This window comes from Phycomyces blakesleeanus, assembly GCF_001638985.1.
Source record: "Phycomyces blakesleeanus NRRL 1555(-) unplaced genomic scaffold PHYBLscaffold_33, whole genome shotgun sequence".
Classification (NCBI taxonomy): Eukaryota; Fungi; Mucoromycota; class Mucoromycetes; order Mucorales; family Phycomycetaceae; genus Phycomyces; species Phycomyces blakesleeanus.
Window position 1 is genome coordinate 243946 of NW_017265163.1, and position 18032 is coordinate 261977.

Here is an 18032-nt window from a genome sequence, read left to right on the forward strand (position 1 = left end):
GACTATTGTGGTAGGTACAACCCACAATTAGCTTTTTTAAAGAATTTAATTTGGAAGAAAAGGTTGTTGAAAACATGGCTGAAGCTGCCTATTATATCAGCAGTACTGTCTTGGGGCCCAGAAAGATTAAAAAAAAATCCTTTTAATCTTTACAATAGGGATATGAAGAGCAAAAGAAAGCTTGATGGTAATAAAAATTAACTGCATTGATAACAAGTAAAACAATAGTTTGTAACGATTTGAAATATATTTTTAGGGCGTAGATATATACGCAAGGAACTTGTTGATTCCTACAACTCTATGGGTCCTGTAGAAAAAGACAGATACTACGAAATGGCGAAAGAAAATTTTGTTACACTTCACCAGGAATCTTCTGTCCTTGAAGTAAATCTTGGTGCCAAATCCATATTAACCATTATGAACACGATAAAGCTATCAGTGAACTACAATAATCTGTTTCTGTTCTGGGAGTCAGGCACCAGCTACTGTCAAGACATTGGCCGCCTTTTGTAAGGAGATACATCTTTTGTATTTTTCAACTGCATTAAGGAAAATGACGCTGTAAAGAGTTTATTGAAATTATTGGGCAACGTTGAAAGACGACCAAGTAAGTATTATATAATAGATGCATTCTTTATATACTCTATCTTAATCTATTTCTCCGTCATAGCTCAATAAATACAACCAGCAACTATTGCTGCCAATGAATACAGAAACAAGATCAATAAACGTTTGATAACCTTGTTTAATGGTAAGCACTATAAGATATCAATGTTAAAATCTATTCTAAATTATAATTTTTTTTAGAAGAAACAGAGGAATTAAGAAAAGCTTTCCCTTGGAAAATAGTTAAAGAACATAAAGATATCATCAGAGTTGTTAGATGGCCAGAAAAGATGCCTTTTAAACCACTCAGTAGTATTAAAGACATCGAGAAAGAAATATTGGTTGATTCCCTAGACAAAGGGCTCATTTCTTTTTATTATTATTTAGAGGGATTGGCCTAGTAAGCTTAATAAAAATGTGTCTTCCTCTCTATCTGCTATTATAATGTTGTGAGGTTCGGGAGTCTTTGACTTTAAATGCAGCGTGGTTATGTTTCTTCGTAGACTAGGATGACCAACACGTATATGATTGGGGATGTAGTGAAAAATAGGGGAGGTAAAGGTGGCTGCAAGCGTTGTTCAATAGGTAATAAAAGGGTATTGTTTCACTTCTTTTCTGACTACTTTTATGGACCTAAGCAACCACTGTCCTTGGCTCAAAGTATAGAAATTAAACAAAAAAGAAAGATGTTTATTCGAATTGTGATACTAAATGATTTTATTAATAATGTCTATTATAATACAACGTAACTTGAGTGTTACAGAGGTAATTCCCACTGGCTCCCACATCAGAGCTCGCCGAACTGTCTGTAGGCCCGGTTCAGACTACATCACAAGAGTCCAAGCTCAGGGGCATAGGCTCCACAGCGCTTAGCTTCCTGTTTGGCAGGCTTGGGCCTCTCCTCCTCAGTATACTTCAACTGCTCCTCTATTTGCTTACAGTATAAATAGTTTTCCTGGGGACGTTGTTGGTATAGCTTCATGTTGTTTGCGTATATGGGGGCTGCCACTCTTAAATCACCATCATCAACCATATATACATTTAAGCTTAATATCTCTGCTACTCAATAAGGACAAATCCAAGAGGGTCTCCGATCAGAGCTCATAGGGTGTATACTGTGCTTTTTTACTATAACTTTATCTTATATCCTAAATGGTTGTGAGCTTACATTATGAGCTTTATTATACTTTGCCTTTGTAAGGAACCAAACCTATTGGTTACTAAGCTGAACCAATCTCAAACTCCGGCCTATTATCAATTAGAGTATACTGTACTAGAGAAATATTCAGATCACTAGGGTTCGAACTTTCCTACCCATCTATATCCTTGTATCACACTTACTATAATTATCTACCATTGACATCTATCTAAAATTCATATAAATACCCATTGCACTTAATCCTTTAAAGATCAAGCAAACAACACGTTAAAATAAAGGAATTCTTTCTTCTTTATCTTGTTCTTGTTATCTGTTACTCTCTGCCTGACCGTGTTTCTGACAACCTTCATCATACTTTTTGTGGTATACATACCACAATTGAATGAAAAACAGACTCCACAACCAAAAACTGATTCCTTCTTGCTAATGAACCTGGTAAGTTAACAGCCTCCAGAACTGTTACACACCAGACACACATATACTACACACTCATACAGTGTAAACTAACTATTAAACAACAGGGATTTTAATTACAGAGATTTTAATAGTAGCAGATATAAACAATATTATTTGGTCTCTTTAACAAATAACACTCTCACAGTATCTAATTTTCTAATTATTGAGATACTAACACTGGAAAAATGAGGGCAATTAACATATTGTCCAGGCAGTCGGATCATAGTGGATATGTCAGGATTTTTTTCATCTCAGCATTTTTTTTCTATCTAGTTGGGGGTGTAGTTTTGATGTATTCTATTGGCTTAAGTAAAAAAAATAAAAAACTTAAAAAAAATGCGTTTTTGGTTTACTATAAAACCGTATCAAATTAAATAATTGTAGCACTTGTTTTCTTTTTTATTTTATAATTCAAAATACACATATTATGTTTCCTTCTATTCAAATGAACAACACTGAATGTCACTGCACCAGATGCAATAATATTGATCAAGGAGTTTCCCGAGTATTGAGACGTACTGCTCAGCGCCATAATAAAAGAGCTATATTTGAAGGTACTGAAATATTCCAGAGTTCTATAATTTATTCAGCGCTGTTATCTGTCCACCGAGTAAAAATCGCTTTTATTTTTATTTTTTTATTGTTTTATAAAACATAGCTGAAAAGAGAAGCATGGAAGTAGATACTGAAAATAAGACTTTTTTTATTTGAAAAGTAGAAGAAAAACTAATAATACACTATTATATTCCATATTTGTAGTAATCCCAACATATCAATCCGATTCTATGGAAGCAATGGACGGTCAGGCCTACTCACCTATTCTGGATGCCGTCTCGACATTTGACAATGACGTCTTTGTTGGTAATGACTACAATGGCAATGAGTCGGACACACCAATGACAATAACAGTGATGAAAATGGCGAAGAAGACTTTGCTAATATTGATGTCGAAGAGTTTGACAGTGAAGGTCAGTATTAAATATATATATAAAAAACTAAAAAAAAAAAGAAAAAAATGTGTGTTAATCTTTTTTAAAAAAAAAAGACCCTTTTGCTGCTTCTGGTATGCCCAAGAATCCAGTGCACAGATTTATTGCTACTTTTACAGTACTGTTCGCATCTCGTTACGTAGTCAATAAGGGTTCTGTTGTCTTGATTGAGTTCATCAACAAGCTCTTGAAGATTTATAGACAACATTTCCAACTTCCCGAAAGTCTGACTGGGCTACATAAAATGACTGGCTTTTCGTCTATCACCAAAGGCATCAAGCGATTTGTGTCATGTCCAAACTGCCATTGCATCTATGAAGAAAACATGTCCGTACCTCCCTATTGTATTTTCACAAATGTTCGTGCACGCTCTCCTTGTGGTTGTAAGTTGATGAAAGAGTCAGCTTTAGGTGCACTGGTATCAAAGCGAGCATAGTTGTACCAGTCCCTCAAGCAAGCTTTTTCTGTTCTTTTCCTTCGTCCTGATTTTGAAGAGCAAATCCGTCACTGGAACACAGAGCTTAAGATTGTCAATGCTATGTGCGACGTATACGATGGGGCAATGTGGAAAGAGCTGAAGGATGTAAGTGTTGTCTCGTTTGTTGCTTGTCTTTGCTCATTGATGTTGACACTCAACATAGACTGGTTCCAGCCGTTTGATGGAGTTAGTTACTCTTCTGGTGCAATTTACTTGGTTGTAAATAATCTACCCCGAGAGGTATGGCTCAAGCCTGAGAACACAATTCTGGTTGGTCTGATGCCTGGTCGCAAGGAGCCAAGATGCGAGGAGATAAATAACTATCTCAAGCCCATGGTAGACGAGATGAAACAGTTGTATGTTGGAATGCGAGTCCCAACCTACGAGTACCCTTCTGGTGCTAATGTCCGTGCTGCCTTGCTGATGGTTACGTGTGACATCCCTGCTGCCAGGAAAACAAGTTGATTTACAGCCCACAATAGTACATGTGCGTGCTACAAGTGTACAACCCAGTTCCCCAGATTGCCCAATACAAATCAGGTGGACTTCAGTGGATTTGATTATTCTCTTTGGAATATTCGTAGCGGTGTAGAGAACAGGTTGCATGATAAGTGAAAGAGTGCGAGTACACCCTCAGAAAGGCACCAGCTGGAGGTCGAATATAGTGTTCGATGGTCACAGTTGCAACGCCTTGGATACTTTGATCTAGTACGTGGAACGATCATTGATCCCATGCATAATTTATTCCTAGGGACGCCAAAGAGAATGATGGACCGGTGGGTCGATAAGAAAACGATTGGAGCCAAAGAGTTTGCTGCCATGGAAAAAATCGCAGAGACAATGGTCCTTCCGACGGATTATACAAAGCTGATATCAAAGATTGGAAAAGGCTTTCCTTACATGAAAGCCGACGACTGGAAATCCTGGGTACTGGTGTATTCTCCTGTTCTCCTGCATGGTGTTCTACCATTCGAAATGTACAACAACTGGATGAATTTTGTCTGTGCATGCCGCTATCTTATCAAGCCAAGAATCACATTTGATGAAGTGAACAGCGCCCATGACTATCTGGAAATGTTTTGCAAAAAGGCTACCAAACTCTACACTCCCACCATCCTCACCTGCAAGATGCACCAGCACCTCCATCTTCGCAAGACCATTCATGATTTTGGAACCGTGTACAGTTACTGGCTCTTTGGGTTTGAGAGATACAATGACCTGTTGAAGCATATCAAGACAAATAGAAAAGATAGTTTTGAGGCAACATATATGAGAAGTTTTGTTCAAAACGCATTCAAGGGTGACTATGCCAATGCTGTTCTGAAAAGTTCTAGCCACGTCCCCTTTCTCAACATTCTCTCAAAGCTTTCTCCAAAATTCACACCTACCACCACAGTCATTACCCTCTCCTCCCGTCCATTCCGATTGCAATCATTCTTACTAGCATTGTCCAACCCACATCTTCCTCCAAAGAGTAATGAACCTCTCTCTCCTTCCACTTTTCCTCTTCAGCTAAAAAAATCATCACTGATAGATGAAACCGACTATGCCCATCTGCTTCAGCACTATAAAACATCCTAAAATCTTCCCGACCTTGTCAGTTACCAATATGCCACACTCACAAACTCCTTTGTTGAAAATGAAATCCCAAAGCTGAAGTTCATTGACATACTTGGTCAACAGTACCGTGGTAAAAACGGTTCAGCTAGTTGTGGTTCTCTTGTCCATGTAATGTTTGTTGGTAGTGATAGTAGAAATACCCTAGCCTATGCTGGACAAATACAGTATCTCTTCACACACTCCTTTACACACACTTCTAACAGCAATCTCCACCTGACTCGCATGGTTCATGATCATCAACATGTGTTCGCATATATCAAGTAGTTTAATACTTCCTCTGATAGATCGCATGAGGATGACGGTCTTGAGTTTTGACTCCCCACCTTCTCCCCTGATAGTCGCCATTTCATTGTACCTGTGCACCGCATCTTTTTAGAGATTGCTACAGTCAGGATTACTACAAGTAGAAATGTTAGTAAGATGTTAGTAATTTCTTTGCCAAAAACGCTTTATGCTTAAAATAAAAAAACCCCCACTTGACTTTCCTTTTCTTATACAAAAAAAAACAGGACAAATTCCCTATATATATTGATAGTATTGTGTATGTAAAAAGTAATACGTAGATAAAAAGAGAGAAACATTTTTTTTATTTAGAGCCTGTCTCTAAGAACCCACCGAAGAAAATTGGGGCTAATGTTATCCAGAACTACGGGGTTGGACACACTAGTAGTGATCTCACGGATTCTTTGATTAGCACTTGACCCCATGGCCTGGACAGCATAAGTGTCAACAAGTGCAATGAAACGGTTGCACTGAAATACATTCGTTAATAATTCATTCAATATAATAATACACCAATACAAAAGTATTACTCCAAATTAATCTACCTCATTGCTTCTCCAGCTTGATTGTACAATATGAATGACATGTTTTATGCCATCCTCGTCCATTCCATCGGCAGACTCTCCATCTGACATTACTGCTTTTTGGAGAGTGTTGGCACAGTCTCTGAGCATTACAAGATCAATGGCCTCCTTATTGTCTTTGTATGCCAGTACATGGCGACACTCATTCTAGTAATAAGTTTTGTTAATTTGTTATTTTTATTTTTAATTTTCAACTATAAACTATATATTAGCATAATACTCACATTATCTGCACGGGCTGCTCTTCGTGTAAGAGCGTTTGTTTCCACTATCTCATCATCAGACATTCTCTCACGACGGGTTCTACTAGTGAAGTTGGTGTGCAACCTCTTTCGGAGGTCACTCCGTCTCATACTAGAGGAACCAAACATGTGCTCAAGGTTAGAAAGAAGTCTCTCGGCTATCTCCCTGTTGGGAGATTTGTTGAAAGCAACATTTGTATTCCATCTGGGCTTGAGGTTGTTGGCCAGGATATTTTCTGGCGTTCTCAAGCTAAGCTTGGGTTTTCACATAAGGTTGTGAATATGTGCCTGATAAATAAATCATGAGAAAATGAATTGATAAAATATTTTATAATATGTTACTCACATAAACTGCATTAGATTCTTCACGGGTAGGCTCATGGTTGGAGATGACTACAGGTGCAGCAACAGAGAGTTTGACTCTCACAGGAGCAGCAAGGGGAGCTCTGGCCAAACTATCTATGGCACTGATGGTGTTGGTGCTGGTGGTGGCAAGAACGCCAATTCTGCCATTCATGTTGGTCAGAGTTTGCTCAACATTGCCGCTCTGTCCTTTTACAGTAGACATATCAGCTCTCACAGTAGAAAGTATTTCCATAAGCTGCTGATTGGTAATCTCAACAGGACGAAGGGCAATTGCACGTTCACGTCTTGTGTTAGTCATTGTCTACAGAATATAATAAAATAAAAGATTATAATGATTAGTTTCAGATTATATTATTATTATTGCTGTCATTCTACAATTAAATTTATTTAAATTAAATTAAAAATAAGTCGTATCAAGTTTACATACTTGAATTGTTAGAACAAGTGTGTTAATTTGAGAGTATAAATGTAGTAAGTAGCAAGATATTAAGAGCAAGGAAAAGTATATTATATGAAAAGTATGGTTATTATATATATTCAAAATATATTTGATATGCAAATCTCTATTAATACTTCTTGTAATGACTGAGATGTAAATCGGTTTTCATATTGCTTTGGGACTTGATGAAATCATTTTAGTCTTTTGTTTTAAACACACTTTTTTCTTTTTTTTAAGATTTTTTTTTTACTTTTTTATTCGTTTTTTGTTATTTCCCTCTTTTCTCTCTCTTTTCAATTCTTGTTATATTTGCAAATTTTTCTGGTAAGATTGTTTTTGGTTCAAAATACTTCTTTACAAAGAACAAAAAAAGAATTAATTTTTTTGTCTGTCATAGGTATTCTCTCTGTTTCTCTCTCTTCACTCTTTACACTCACAAGGTTTTATGGTAAGGCACTTTCTTTGTTTTAAAAGAAATATACACTTCTTTATGTATAACTAAAAAATAACAATATATTTTAATGTCATAGATACTCTCTCTTCATCTCATTTTGATGCGCCATCTTCACAACAGTCTTCCGCATTAGCCAGAGTTAGTAAATATACTCTATGTCATCATTCCATACAATCATTCTGACTTTTTTCTTCCTTTAATATAGACCACATCGCCAAAAATACTCTCTACAATCAAACACGGATATTGACACGATAATATTTTATTTTATTTTAATCTATTTCTTTTTAATATTTATCCAACTGAATATAATTTCTATTAGAGATGAACATCCCTCTTATGAACGTGCCATGCCTCAAGAACTTCCAACCCATGCTACCGTCATTGCCATGGTAAGCCTTTTATTTACTTCTATACATACAATAATATTATTTATACTGTATATTAATGTATATCCTCTACTAAAGACTATATTACCGCTTTGCAGATAATATATTGGTCTGCAAAGAAATACTTTGCCTTTGGTATGTAAATCAATTATTCTATCACGCAATTAACAAAACGTAATTCTTTCCTATCGTTTTATAGTCAAAAAAAATTATAATCCTGTGCTTTGCTGTAAATTTTTTTATTTTTTTTGTCCATTCGTACTGGATACTTCCAATGTAAGTATTAATTAGTGCATAAAATTTTCAGTATAAAACATGCACGCAGTCTCATCACTAATTTTTTATCTATTCTTAAAGAGTACTGCTCTTACCCCTAAAAAAAGGTAACAAGCACCTCATTTTCTTCAGGTATTTGTTTTTTGTTGAAAATTTTTCATCCCAAATATAGCAAGCCGGCCGAGCAAGAAGTAGCTGGGGATATAGAATAGCTTTATTAGATTTGAACCCTGGAAAACATTCTATTCTTTCCAATAAAAATAAAAGCGTAAATCATTACCAACCTAATAAGAACGGGGAACCAAATAAATAAAGAACATATTACTGGTCCATAATTTTAAAGACGTGTTTTTTTGCTATTGATAATTGTAGGTTTTAAAGAACTGTCAGTATAGGTGGTCAGTAAAGGTGTTCAGTAAAGGTGAGGTAGAGTACAGATAAGCTACTAGAGCAATATATATGATGTAATCCGTCTTTGACCTTTCCTGTTCTGTGTCAAGAATACCAAGATAAATACGTAGTTTTAACAGCTTTTTTTATTTATTAAGCATAACGAGTATATCAAAAGTGCTACCAAACCTTACTTGCGGAACCTCTCATCTACATATACTGTAGTGTTTGTAAGTCTCGCAAATACAGTGCTAGATGACCTTAAAACCTAGTGGAAAAAAATTACAACTATGCTATATCACGTTATTCCAGTACTGTTTGCCCATATATACACGTCAGTATTTTCCTACTTTTTCCAGTCATTCCTACATTCCCTCCATCCCGCCATCCCACCATCCCGCCATCAACTTTACAAAACTACCAGAATCGCCACCACCAACAATATTATTCTTTTATTTTATAATCACTGAAAAATAAAAATCGAAATAATGGCCATATAATAAAACCTCAACACTCGGAAGTCATATACAATATTTCTCTATACCTGAAGTGTTATATGTCACCATTCTCAGAGCTGACCTTCAACTCTCCAAGTCATATAGTATTCATACCACCATAATTCCGACACCTTCTTCGATCCCAATGACGCCATTCAATTCCGTCCCATCCCATCTAATTCCATCCCATCGGACATAATTTTCAAAGCTCATGCCTTTCAGTATACTTTTACGCGACTGGGTCTAGACCAAGCGGACGCCACCTAACAAAAAGTCTCGCGATGTTAATCTCTCGTCATTAGCATGCGCCATGAATGTCAAAACTTTGTCACACTGACTACTCACACGGACCACCCACACGGACCACCCACACGGACCACCCACACGGACCACCCACTCACACCGCCCACTTCTCGCCCATATAAAAAATACACTACTATTAAAACTTGATATTTTTAAATAAAAAATAAACTCATATTATTGTTCTCACGCATTGTTTTATTCAGTTTTCTTCTAATAATAAAGTGTTTCTCTCAATCATTTGTAAAGCAGACATTGTATTTATGGGCAGACAAAAATGGTTTAAAAAAAAATTTTATTAATATTCAAATATATCGTCAGAATCTTAGTTCACCACCTATAAAGGCGGATCCATCCTCCACAGGGCGTAGACCTGTCCTGACTTCGTGGAAGAGAACGGAGTGGGGAGGAGATCGGGAACGCTGGGGTGTGAGGCTAGCTATGGGCTTAAAAAATAAAAGGTGAACAGGGAACGAAACTATCAATCTAAGCTAAGCTAAAGGGATAAACGAAAGCTATATCTAAAGACTACCCACTACGTAAACTAACTAGAGAGGGGAAACTAAACTACCCCACACCCACCACACCCACCACACCCCCCATCCACACCACACCAACACCCATCCATCCGACACGCCGCTGATTCACATAGAAAAAAGGTCAATATTAGTATATCTATAGACTATACTACTCCCTCAACACAAATGAAAAGGAAATAATAGACTTACCATGCACAAGAGGAAAACAGAGATGGTCTGGCTGACACTCTTACTAAATAACTGTGAAAAAATTTTATGCTTTCGTCATTAGATGATGACATAGCAGCATGCATAGAAAATTGTAGATCAATGGATTGATTGCTCTGATTAGAAGCAATATAAAGACTTTCATTTTAAAAACCCGAATTTCTTATATGGCTACCCATTTTCGTGAATTGATTTTATATAAAAATTTACTTGACACATATGTTATATATTAATATATTATTTCTTAAAAGAAAGGTTGTAAAACTGTATCACTTTAGTTGGAATATGAAAGAGAAAGTGGTCCATATATATATATGTATAGACTATAAGAGCATATCAAGAGACTCTTTATATTATCCCAGCTTTTTATTAAAGCAAGTCTCATAAATTAAAAATATTATTGACATGTTTAAAATGCAATTAGTTTTTTTTTATTTACCGAATTGCTATAGTCGATAAGAGCAGATATCTAGTCTTAGATTATATATATAAATGTATTACAAGAGAACTAAAAGTTTTCACAACTGGGCATAGTAATATATAATATTGAGAGTATCGGGTTTTTATATTAGATAATAAGCAAATATAATAACAAGAATGTTTTAATAAAACATATAAGAATAAAAGGAATCTATACTTTATATAAAGGTTTTGATATGGAATATATATCATAGAATTAACTTTTAGTTATATAATTAAATGTTATGAAAGAAAGAAAGCGCATATAGAAAAAAAAATTATTCTGAACACTCTAATAAACTGACATCATGTTCATCGCACTGCTTGAGATCTTTATTAGAAATAGATCCACTAAGAAAAAATTGGAAATTCAACTAGTGATTATAAAGAATGCTTATAATAGCTTTTAAAATCACTCTCTGAATCGCTCCTTTTTTGTAGTGATATAATATATTACTGAAAATTATATAAACTAAATAGGAATTAATTTAATATGTTCTTATAACAGTTTGATCCACGAAATAGCTCGATGGATCATTAACTATCGCATTGTTTTTTTCTTTTTATTAATATATTAAATGTGTGACAGATACTATATATATATGTCTTTTCCTTAATCCACCACACACACATACGCACACTCACCCAATTGTCTACCAATATATTGGCTGAACTGGTACAAAATATACTTGATTGTATGTTCCTTTTATATTTTCTTACAAACTAAGGATTATAATCCATAATTCGGACAGAATGCACTTTTTTGTAAACTGTTATTACCAATTGGTTGCGCAGGCGGTTTTTGTGTATCAATAAGCTAAAATAACATAGCAGAATCAATTGACAGGGATACTGTTCCCCATACATAGACTTAAAAACCGCCTAGTTCTCACTTACAATCGCTCAGACAGGATGATATATTAAAGTGGCCTTCACTGCGCCATAATCATAACAAAAAAAACTTTTTTTTTACGGTGGCTTGCATCCTCCTTCTACATTCTCCCATTCATCCATCCCGTCATCCTTTTTGAGAATATTCATTCCTTTTGGGAATCGTCATTCATATAATATTACATCTCATAGTAGACAGAAGTCGGCCCAGTATAAAAATAAAACATATGTATGATTAATAAGAACTACAATTTCAGTTAACCAATAAAAACCGAATATGTTATATCAGCAATATGGTCCTGTCCGGATCGGCCGCCTATTGAGCTCGATCTGGACTGAAGGGATATTTCCAACAATCTTGGGCCGTCGGAATCCAGAAGATAATAATATCGTAAAAACATATATGCTAGTAATAATAGTTTTGCTTTCTTATAAATATATAGCTTGTATCATACCTCTCTCAAATAATTCCAAAATTGTTCATATATCCTGTCTCCTCAAGATTCTAATTAAAATTAGATTGGGTTTAATCTATAGATAATAATACAAGATATATTGGAATATACTTCTATAGCCGATTTTTATTCCACGGTATATATTTACAAATCATTCACAATCGCATTGTTATTTATATTTTTGTTAATACTTTTAATGTATGATAGAAGCTATATATAATAGTATAATTTAAACTATGTTTTCTAGTATGTTTCATAAATAACACACTATCCAGATCCATACACATTCTTCTATAATTATACTTAATGAAATTGGATCAAAAAGCATCAAACATTTTACACCAAAAAAGCAAGTGCCTACAGAAAAATATTACCAAGTCAAAATGAAAAGGGTGATATTCATAAACCAAAAGTAACTTTCGAACTAAATATATATAAACTGTTATCATGTTTTGGATTATATTATCTTATATATGTTATTATTATTATTCAACACACTGGCACACACCAGAAGCTACTCCCGAACTATATACATATACGAGCCTCTATCATATTTTGGATATACTATCTTGTATATTTTATTATTATTATTCAACACACGGACACACACCAAAAGCTACTCCCAAAATATATATATATACGAGCCTCTATCATATTTTGGATACACTATCATATATATTTATTTTCCTTTTATTCAATATACGGTTACACACCAGAAGCTACTCCCAAACTATATATATATAACCTGCTATCATATTTTGGGCTTACTATCATATATTTTTCTTTTCTTTTATCCAACACACGCACACACGCACATACGCACATACGCACATACGCACACTCGCCCAATTGTCTACCAATACAATTGCTGCACTGATACAAAATATACATATTGTCTATTTCTTTTTGTGTCTTTTTACAACCTAAGGATTCTACTCGATAATTCGGACAGAATGCACTTTTTTGTGAATTGGTATTACCAATTGGTTGCGCAGACAGCTTTGTGTATCCCTAATCTAAAGGAACATAGCAGGGTCCATTGACAGGGATACTGTTACCCATACATAGGTTGAAAGACCGTCTTGTGATCACTTACAATCGCCCAGAGAGGACGGTATATTAAAGTGGCCTTCACTGCGCCGTAACCAAAATAAAATAAAAATTCTATTTAACGATGGCGTCAATCCTCTTCCTACATTCCCTCCATCCCGCCATCCCACCATCCCGCCATCAACTTTACAAAACTACCAGAATCGCCACCACCAACAATATTATTCTTTTATTTTATAATCACTGAAAAATAAAAATCGAAATAATGGCCATATAATAAAACCTCAACACTCGGAAGTCATATACAATATTTCTCTATACCTGAAGTGTTATATGTCACCATTCTCAGAGCTGACCTTCAACTCTCCAAGTCATATAGTATTCATACCACCATAATTCCGACACCTTCTTCGATCCCAATGACGCCATTCAATTCCGTCCCATCCCATCTAATTCCATCCCATCGGACATAATTTTCAAAGCTCATGCCTTTCAGTATACTTTTACGCGACTGGGTCTAGACCAAGCGGACGCCACCTAACAAAAAGTCTCGCGATGTTAATCTCTCGTCATTAGCATGCGCCATGAATGTCAAAACTTTGTCACACTGACTACTCACACGGACCACCCACACGGACCACCCACACGGACCACCCACACGGACCACCCACTCACACCGCCCACTTCTCGCCCATATAAAAAATACACTACTATTAAAACTTGATATTTTTAAATAAAAAATAAACTCATATTATTGTTCTCACGCATTGTTTTATTCAGTTTTCTTCTAATAATAAAGTGTTTCTCTCAATCATTTGTAAAGCAGACATTGTATTTATGGGCAGACAAAAATGGTTTAAAAAAAAATTTTATTAATATTCAAATATATCGTCAGAATCTTAGTTCACCACCTATAAAGGCGGATCCATCCTCCACAGGGCGTAGACCTGTCCTGACTTCGTGGAAGAGAACGGAGTGGGGAGGAGATCGGGAACGCTGGGGTGTGAGGCTAGCTATGGGCTTAAAAAATAAAAGGTGAACAGGGAACGAAACTATCAATCTAAGCTAAGCTAAAGGGATAAACGAAAGCTATATCTAAAGACTACCCACTACGTAAACTAACTAGAGAGGGGAAACTAAACTACCCCACACCCACCACACCCACCACACCCCCCATCCACACCACACCAACACCCATCCATCCGACACGCCGCTGATTCACATAGAAAAAAGGTCAATATTAGTATATCTATAGACTATACTACTCCCTCAACACAAATGAAAAGGAAATAATAGACTTACCATGCACAAGAGGAAAACAGAGATGGTCTGGCTGACACTCTTACTAAATAACTGTGAAAAAATTTTATGCTTTCGTCATTAGATGATGACATAGCAGCATGCATAGAAAATTGTAGATCAATGGATTGATTGCTCTGATTAGAAGCAATATAAAGACTTTCATTTTAAAAACCCGAATTTCTTATATGGCTACCCATTTTCGTGAATTGATTTTATATAAAAATTTACTTGACACATATGTTATATATTAATATATTATTTCTTAAAAGAAAGGTTGTAAAACTGTATCACTTTAGTTGGAATATGAAAGAGAAAGTGGTCCATATATATATATGTATAGACTATAAGAGCATATCAAGAGACTCTTTATATTATCCCAGCTTTTTATTAAAGCAAGTCTCATAAATTAAAAATATTATTGACATGTTTAAAATGCAATTAGTTTTTTTTTATTTACCGAATTGCTATAGTCGATAAGAGCAGATATCTAGTCTTAGATTATATATATAAATGTATTACAAGAGAACTAAAAGTTTTCACAACTGGGCATAGTAATATATAATATTGAGAGTATCGGGTTTTTATATTAGATAATAAGCAAATATAATAACAAGAATGTTTTAATAAAACATATAAGAATAAAAGGAATCTATACTTTATATAAAGGTTTTGATATGGAATATATATCATAGAATTAACTTTTAGTTATATAATTAAATGTTATGAAAGAAAGAAAGCGCATATAGAAAAAAAAATTATTCTGAACACTCTAATAAACTGACATCATGTTCATCGCACTGCTTGAGATCTTTATTAGAAATAGATCCACTAAGAAAAAATTGGAAATTCAACTAGTGATTATAAAGAATGCTTATAATAGCTTTTAAAATCACTCTCTGAATCGCTCCTTTTTTGTAGTGATATAATATATTACTGAAAATTATATAAACTAAATAGGAATTAATTTAATATGTTCTTATAACAGTTTGATCCACGAAATAGCTCGATGGATCATTAACTATCGCATTGTTTTTTTCTTTTTATTAATATATTAAATGTGTGACAGATACTATATATATATGTCTTTTCCTTAATCCACCACACACACATACGCACACTCACCCAATTGTCTACCAATATATTGGCTGAACTGGTACAAAATATACTTGATTGTATGTTCCTTTTATATTTTCTTACAAACTAAGGATTATAATCCATAATTCGGACAGAATGCACTTTTTTGTAAACTGTTATTACCAATTGGTTGCGCAGGCGGTTTTTGTGTATCAATAAGCTAAAATAACATAGCAGAATCAATTGACAGGGATACTGTTCCCCATACATAGACTTAAAAACCGCCTAGTTCTCACTTACAATTGCTCAGACAGGATGATATATTAAAGTGGCCTTCACTGCGCCATAATCATAACAAAAAAAACTTTTTTTTACGGTGGCTTGCATCCTCCTTCTACATTCTCCCATTCATCCATCCCGTCATCCTTTTTGAGAATATTCATTCCTTTTGGGAATCGTCATTCATATAATATTACATCTCATAGTAGACAGAAGTCGGCCCAGTATAAAAATAAAACATATGTATGATTAATAAGAACTACAATTTCAGTTAACCAATAAAAACCGAATATGTTATATCAGCAATATGGTCCTGTCCGGATCGGCCGCCTATTGAGCTCGATCTGGACTGAAGGGATATTTCCAACAATCTTGGGCCGTCGGAATCCAGAAGATAATAATATCGTAAAAACATATATGCTAGTAATAATAGTTTTGCTTTCTTATAAATATATAGCTTGTATCATACCTCTCTCAAATAATTCCAAAATTGTTCATATATCCTGTCTCCTCAAGATTCTAATTAAAATTAGATTGGGTTTAATCTATAGATAATAATACAAGATATATTGGAATATACTTCTATAGCCGATTTTTATTCCACGGTATATATTTACAAATCATTCACAATCGCATTGTTATTTATATTTTTGTTAATACTTTTAATGTATGATAGAAGCTATATATAATAGTATAATTTAAACTATGTTTTCTAGTATGTTTCATAAATAACACACTATCCAGATCCATACACATTCTTCTATAATTATACTTAATGAAATTGGATCAAAAAGCATCAAACATTTTACACCAAAAAAGCAAGTGCCTACAGAAAAATATTACCAAGTCAAAATGAAAAGGGTGATATTCATAAACCAAAAGTAACTTTCGAACTAAATATATATAAACTGTTATCATGTTTTGGATTATATTATCTTATATATGTTATTATTATTATTCAACACACTGGCACACACCAGAAGCTACTCCCGAACTATATACATATACGAGCCTCTATCATATTTTGGATATACTATCTTGTATATTTTATTATTATTATTCAACACACGGACACACACCAAAAGCTACTCCCAAAATATATATATATACGAGCCTCTATCATATTTTGGATACACTATCATATATATTTATTTTCCTTTTATTCAATATACGGTTACACACCAGAAGCTACTCCCAAACTATATATATATAACCTGCTATCATATTTTGGGCTTACTATCATATATTTTTCTTTTCTTTTATCCAACACACGCACACACGCACATACGCACATACGCACATACGCACACTCGCCCAATTGTCTACCAATACAATTGCTGCACTGATACAAAATATACATATTGTCTATTTCTTTTTGTGTCTTTTTACAACCTAAGGATTCTACTCGATAATTCGGACAGAATGCACTTTTTTGTGAATTGGTATTACCAATTGGTTGCGCAGACAGCTTTGTGTATCCCTAATCTAAAGGAACATAGCAGGGTCCATTGACAGGGATACTGTTACCCATACATAGGTTGAAAGACCGTCTTGTGATCACTTACAATCGCCCAGAGAGGACGGTATATTAAAGTGGCCTTCACTGCGCCGTAACCAAAATAAAATAAAAATTCTATTTAACGATGGCGTCAATCCTCTTCCTACATTCCCTCCATCCCGCCATCCCACCATCCCGCCATCAACTTTACAAAACTACCAGAATCGCCACCACCAACAATATTATTCTTTTATTTTATAATCACTGAAAAATAAAAATCGAAATAATGGCCATATAATAAAACCTCAACACTCGGAAGTCATATACAATATTTCTCTATACCTGAAGTGTTATATGTCACCATTCTCAGAGCTGACCTTCAACTCTCCAAGTCATATAGTATTCATACCACCATAATTCCGACACCTTCTTCGATCCCAATGACGCTCTTACTCATATTTAAAAATTTCAACAAGCAACATTTGATATATGCTACTACATAATTTGACTTAGATTCACTCGTTTAATAAAGTGCGGCTACTTCATACAAGGCTTTATGTTTTATTAAACAAAAACATCAGGCCATTTGTAGGAAAAGTATAATGTACACAAAAGAATTGTTTAGGTAACATTTATGTGTACACCGTATTTATGTGATTTGCGACCTCTATTATAATTCCCAATTTGGACTGTTAGCAGCTTCAAGTGAGTACTAACTCAGATATTACGGAAAACATTCCCGAAAATAATA

The 18032-nt window shown here is 34.6% G+C and overlaps 7 protein-coding genes across 7 annotated transcripts; 3 read left to right on the forward strand and 4 right to left on the reverse strand.

Moving 5' to 3' along the window:
- Nucleotides 1–74: 74 nt before the first annotated feature.
- Nucleotides 75–1007, forward strand: PHYBLDRAFT_70179 (hypothetical protein; the record flags this gene model as incomplete). Its single annotated transcript, XM_018442227.1, has 5 exons — nucleotides 75–102; nucleotides 257–509; nucleotides 570–607; nucleotides 689–751; nucleotides 808–1007. 5 exons carry the CDS (start codon nucleotides 75–77, stop codon nucleotides 1005–1007), a joined length of 582 nt encoding a protein of 193 aa, XP_018284867.1.
- A 428-nt stretch (nucleotides 1008–1435) lies between these two features.
- On the reverse strand, nucleotides 1436–1639 carry PHYBLDRAFT_152097 (hypothetical protein; the record flags this gene model as incomplete). Its single annotated transcript, XM_018432838.1, has 2 exons — nucleotides 1436–1533; nucleotides 1570–1639. 2 exons carry the CDS (start codon nucleotides 1637–1639, stop codon nucleotides 1436–1438), a joined length of 168 nt encoding a protein of 55 aa, XP_018284868.1.
- Nucleotides 1640–2648: 1009 nt separating this feature from the next.
- On the forward strand, nucleotides 2649–5269 carry PHYBLDRAFT_174852 (hypothetical protein; the record flags this gene model as incomplete). Its single annotated transcript, XM_018437360.1, has 5 exons — nucleotides 2649–2775; nucleotides 2981–3082; nucleotides 3106–3189; nucleotides 3267–3593; nucleotides 4398–5269. 5 exons carry the CDS (start codon nucleotides 2649–2651, stop codon nucleotides 5267–5269), a joined length of 1512 nt encoding a protein of 503 aa, XP_018284869.1.
- Nucleotides 5270–5898: 629 nt separating this feature from the next.
- On the reverse strand, nucleotides 5899–7080 carry PHYBLDRAFT_70177 (hypothetical protein; the record flags this gene model as incomplete). The annotated part of the gene is made up of 4 exons (XM_018442226.1): nucleotides 5899–6060; nucleotides 6136–6321; nucleotides 6399–6671; nucleotides 6763–7080. 4 exons carry the CDS (start codon nucleotides 7078–7080, stop codon nucleotides 5899–5901), a joined length of 939 nt encoding a protein of 312 aa, XP_018284870.1.
- A 945-nt stretch (nucleotides 7081–8025) lies between these two features.
- PHYBLDRAFT_152100 (hypothetical protein) lies at nucleotides 8026–10170 on the forward strand (the record flags this gene model as incomplete). Its single annotated transcript, XM_018432839.1, has 3 exons — nucleotides 8026–8067; nucleotides 9849–9988; nucleotides 10080–10170. The coding sequence occupies 3 exons, from the start codon at nucleotides 8026–8028 to the stop codon at nucleotides 10168–10170; spliced, it is 273 nt and encodes a 90-aa protein (XP_018284871.1).
- Nucleotides 10171–12222: 2052 nt separating this feature from the next.
- On the reverse strand, nucleotides 12223–13615 carry PHYBLDRAFT_174855 (hypothetical protein; the record flags this gene model as incomplete). The annotated part of the gene is made up of 5 exons (XM_018437361.1): nucleotides 12223–12288; nucleotides 12347–12435; nucleotides 13175–13212; nucleotides 13299–13354; nucleotides 13517–13615. 5 exons carry the CDS (start codon nucleotides 13613–13615, stop codon nucleotides 12223–12225), a joined length of 348 nt encoding a protein of 115 aa, XP_018284872.1.
- A 352-nt stretch (nucleotides 13616–13967) lies between these two features.
- PHYBLDRAFT_183736 (hypothetical protein) lies at nucleotides 13968–15947 on the reverse strand (the record flags this gene model as incomplete). Its single annotated transcript, XM_018438822.1, has 4 exons — nucleotides 13968–14141; nucleotides 14281–14341; nucleotides 14431–14473; nucleotides 15880–15947. The coding sequence occupies 4 exons, from the start codon at nucleotides 15945–15947 to the stop codon at nucleotides 14020–14022; spliced, it is 294 nt and encodes a 97-aa protein (XP_018284873.1). The 3' UTR covers nucleotides 13968–14019.
- Nucleotides 15948–18032: the final 2085 nt, after the last annotated feature.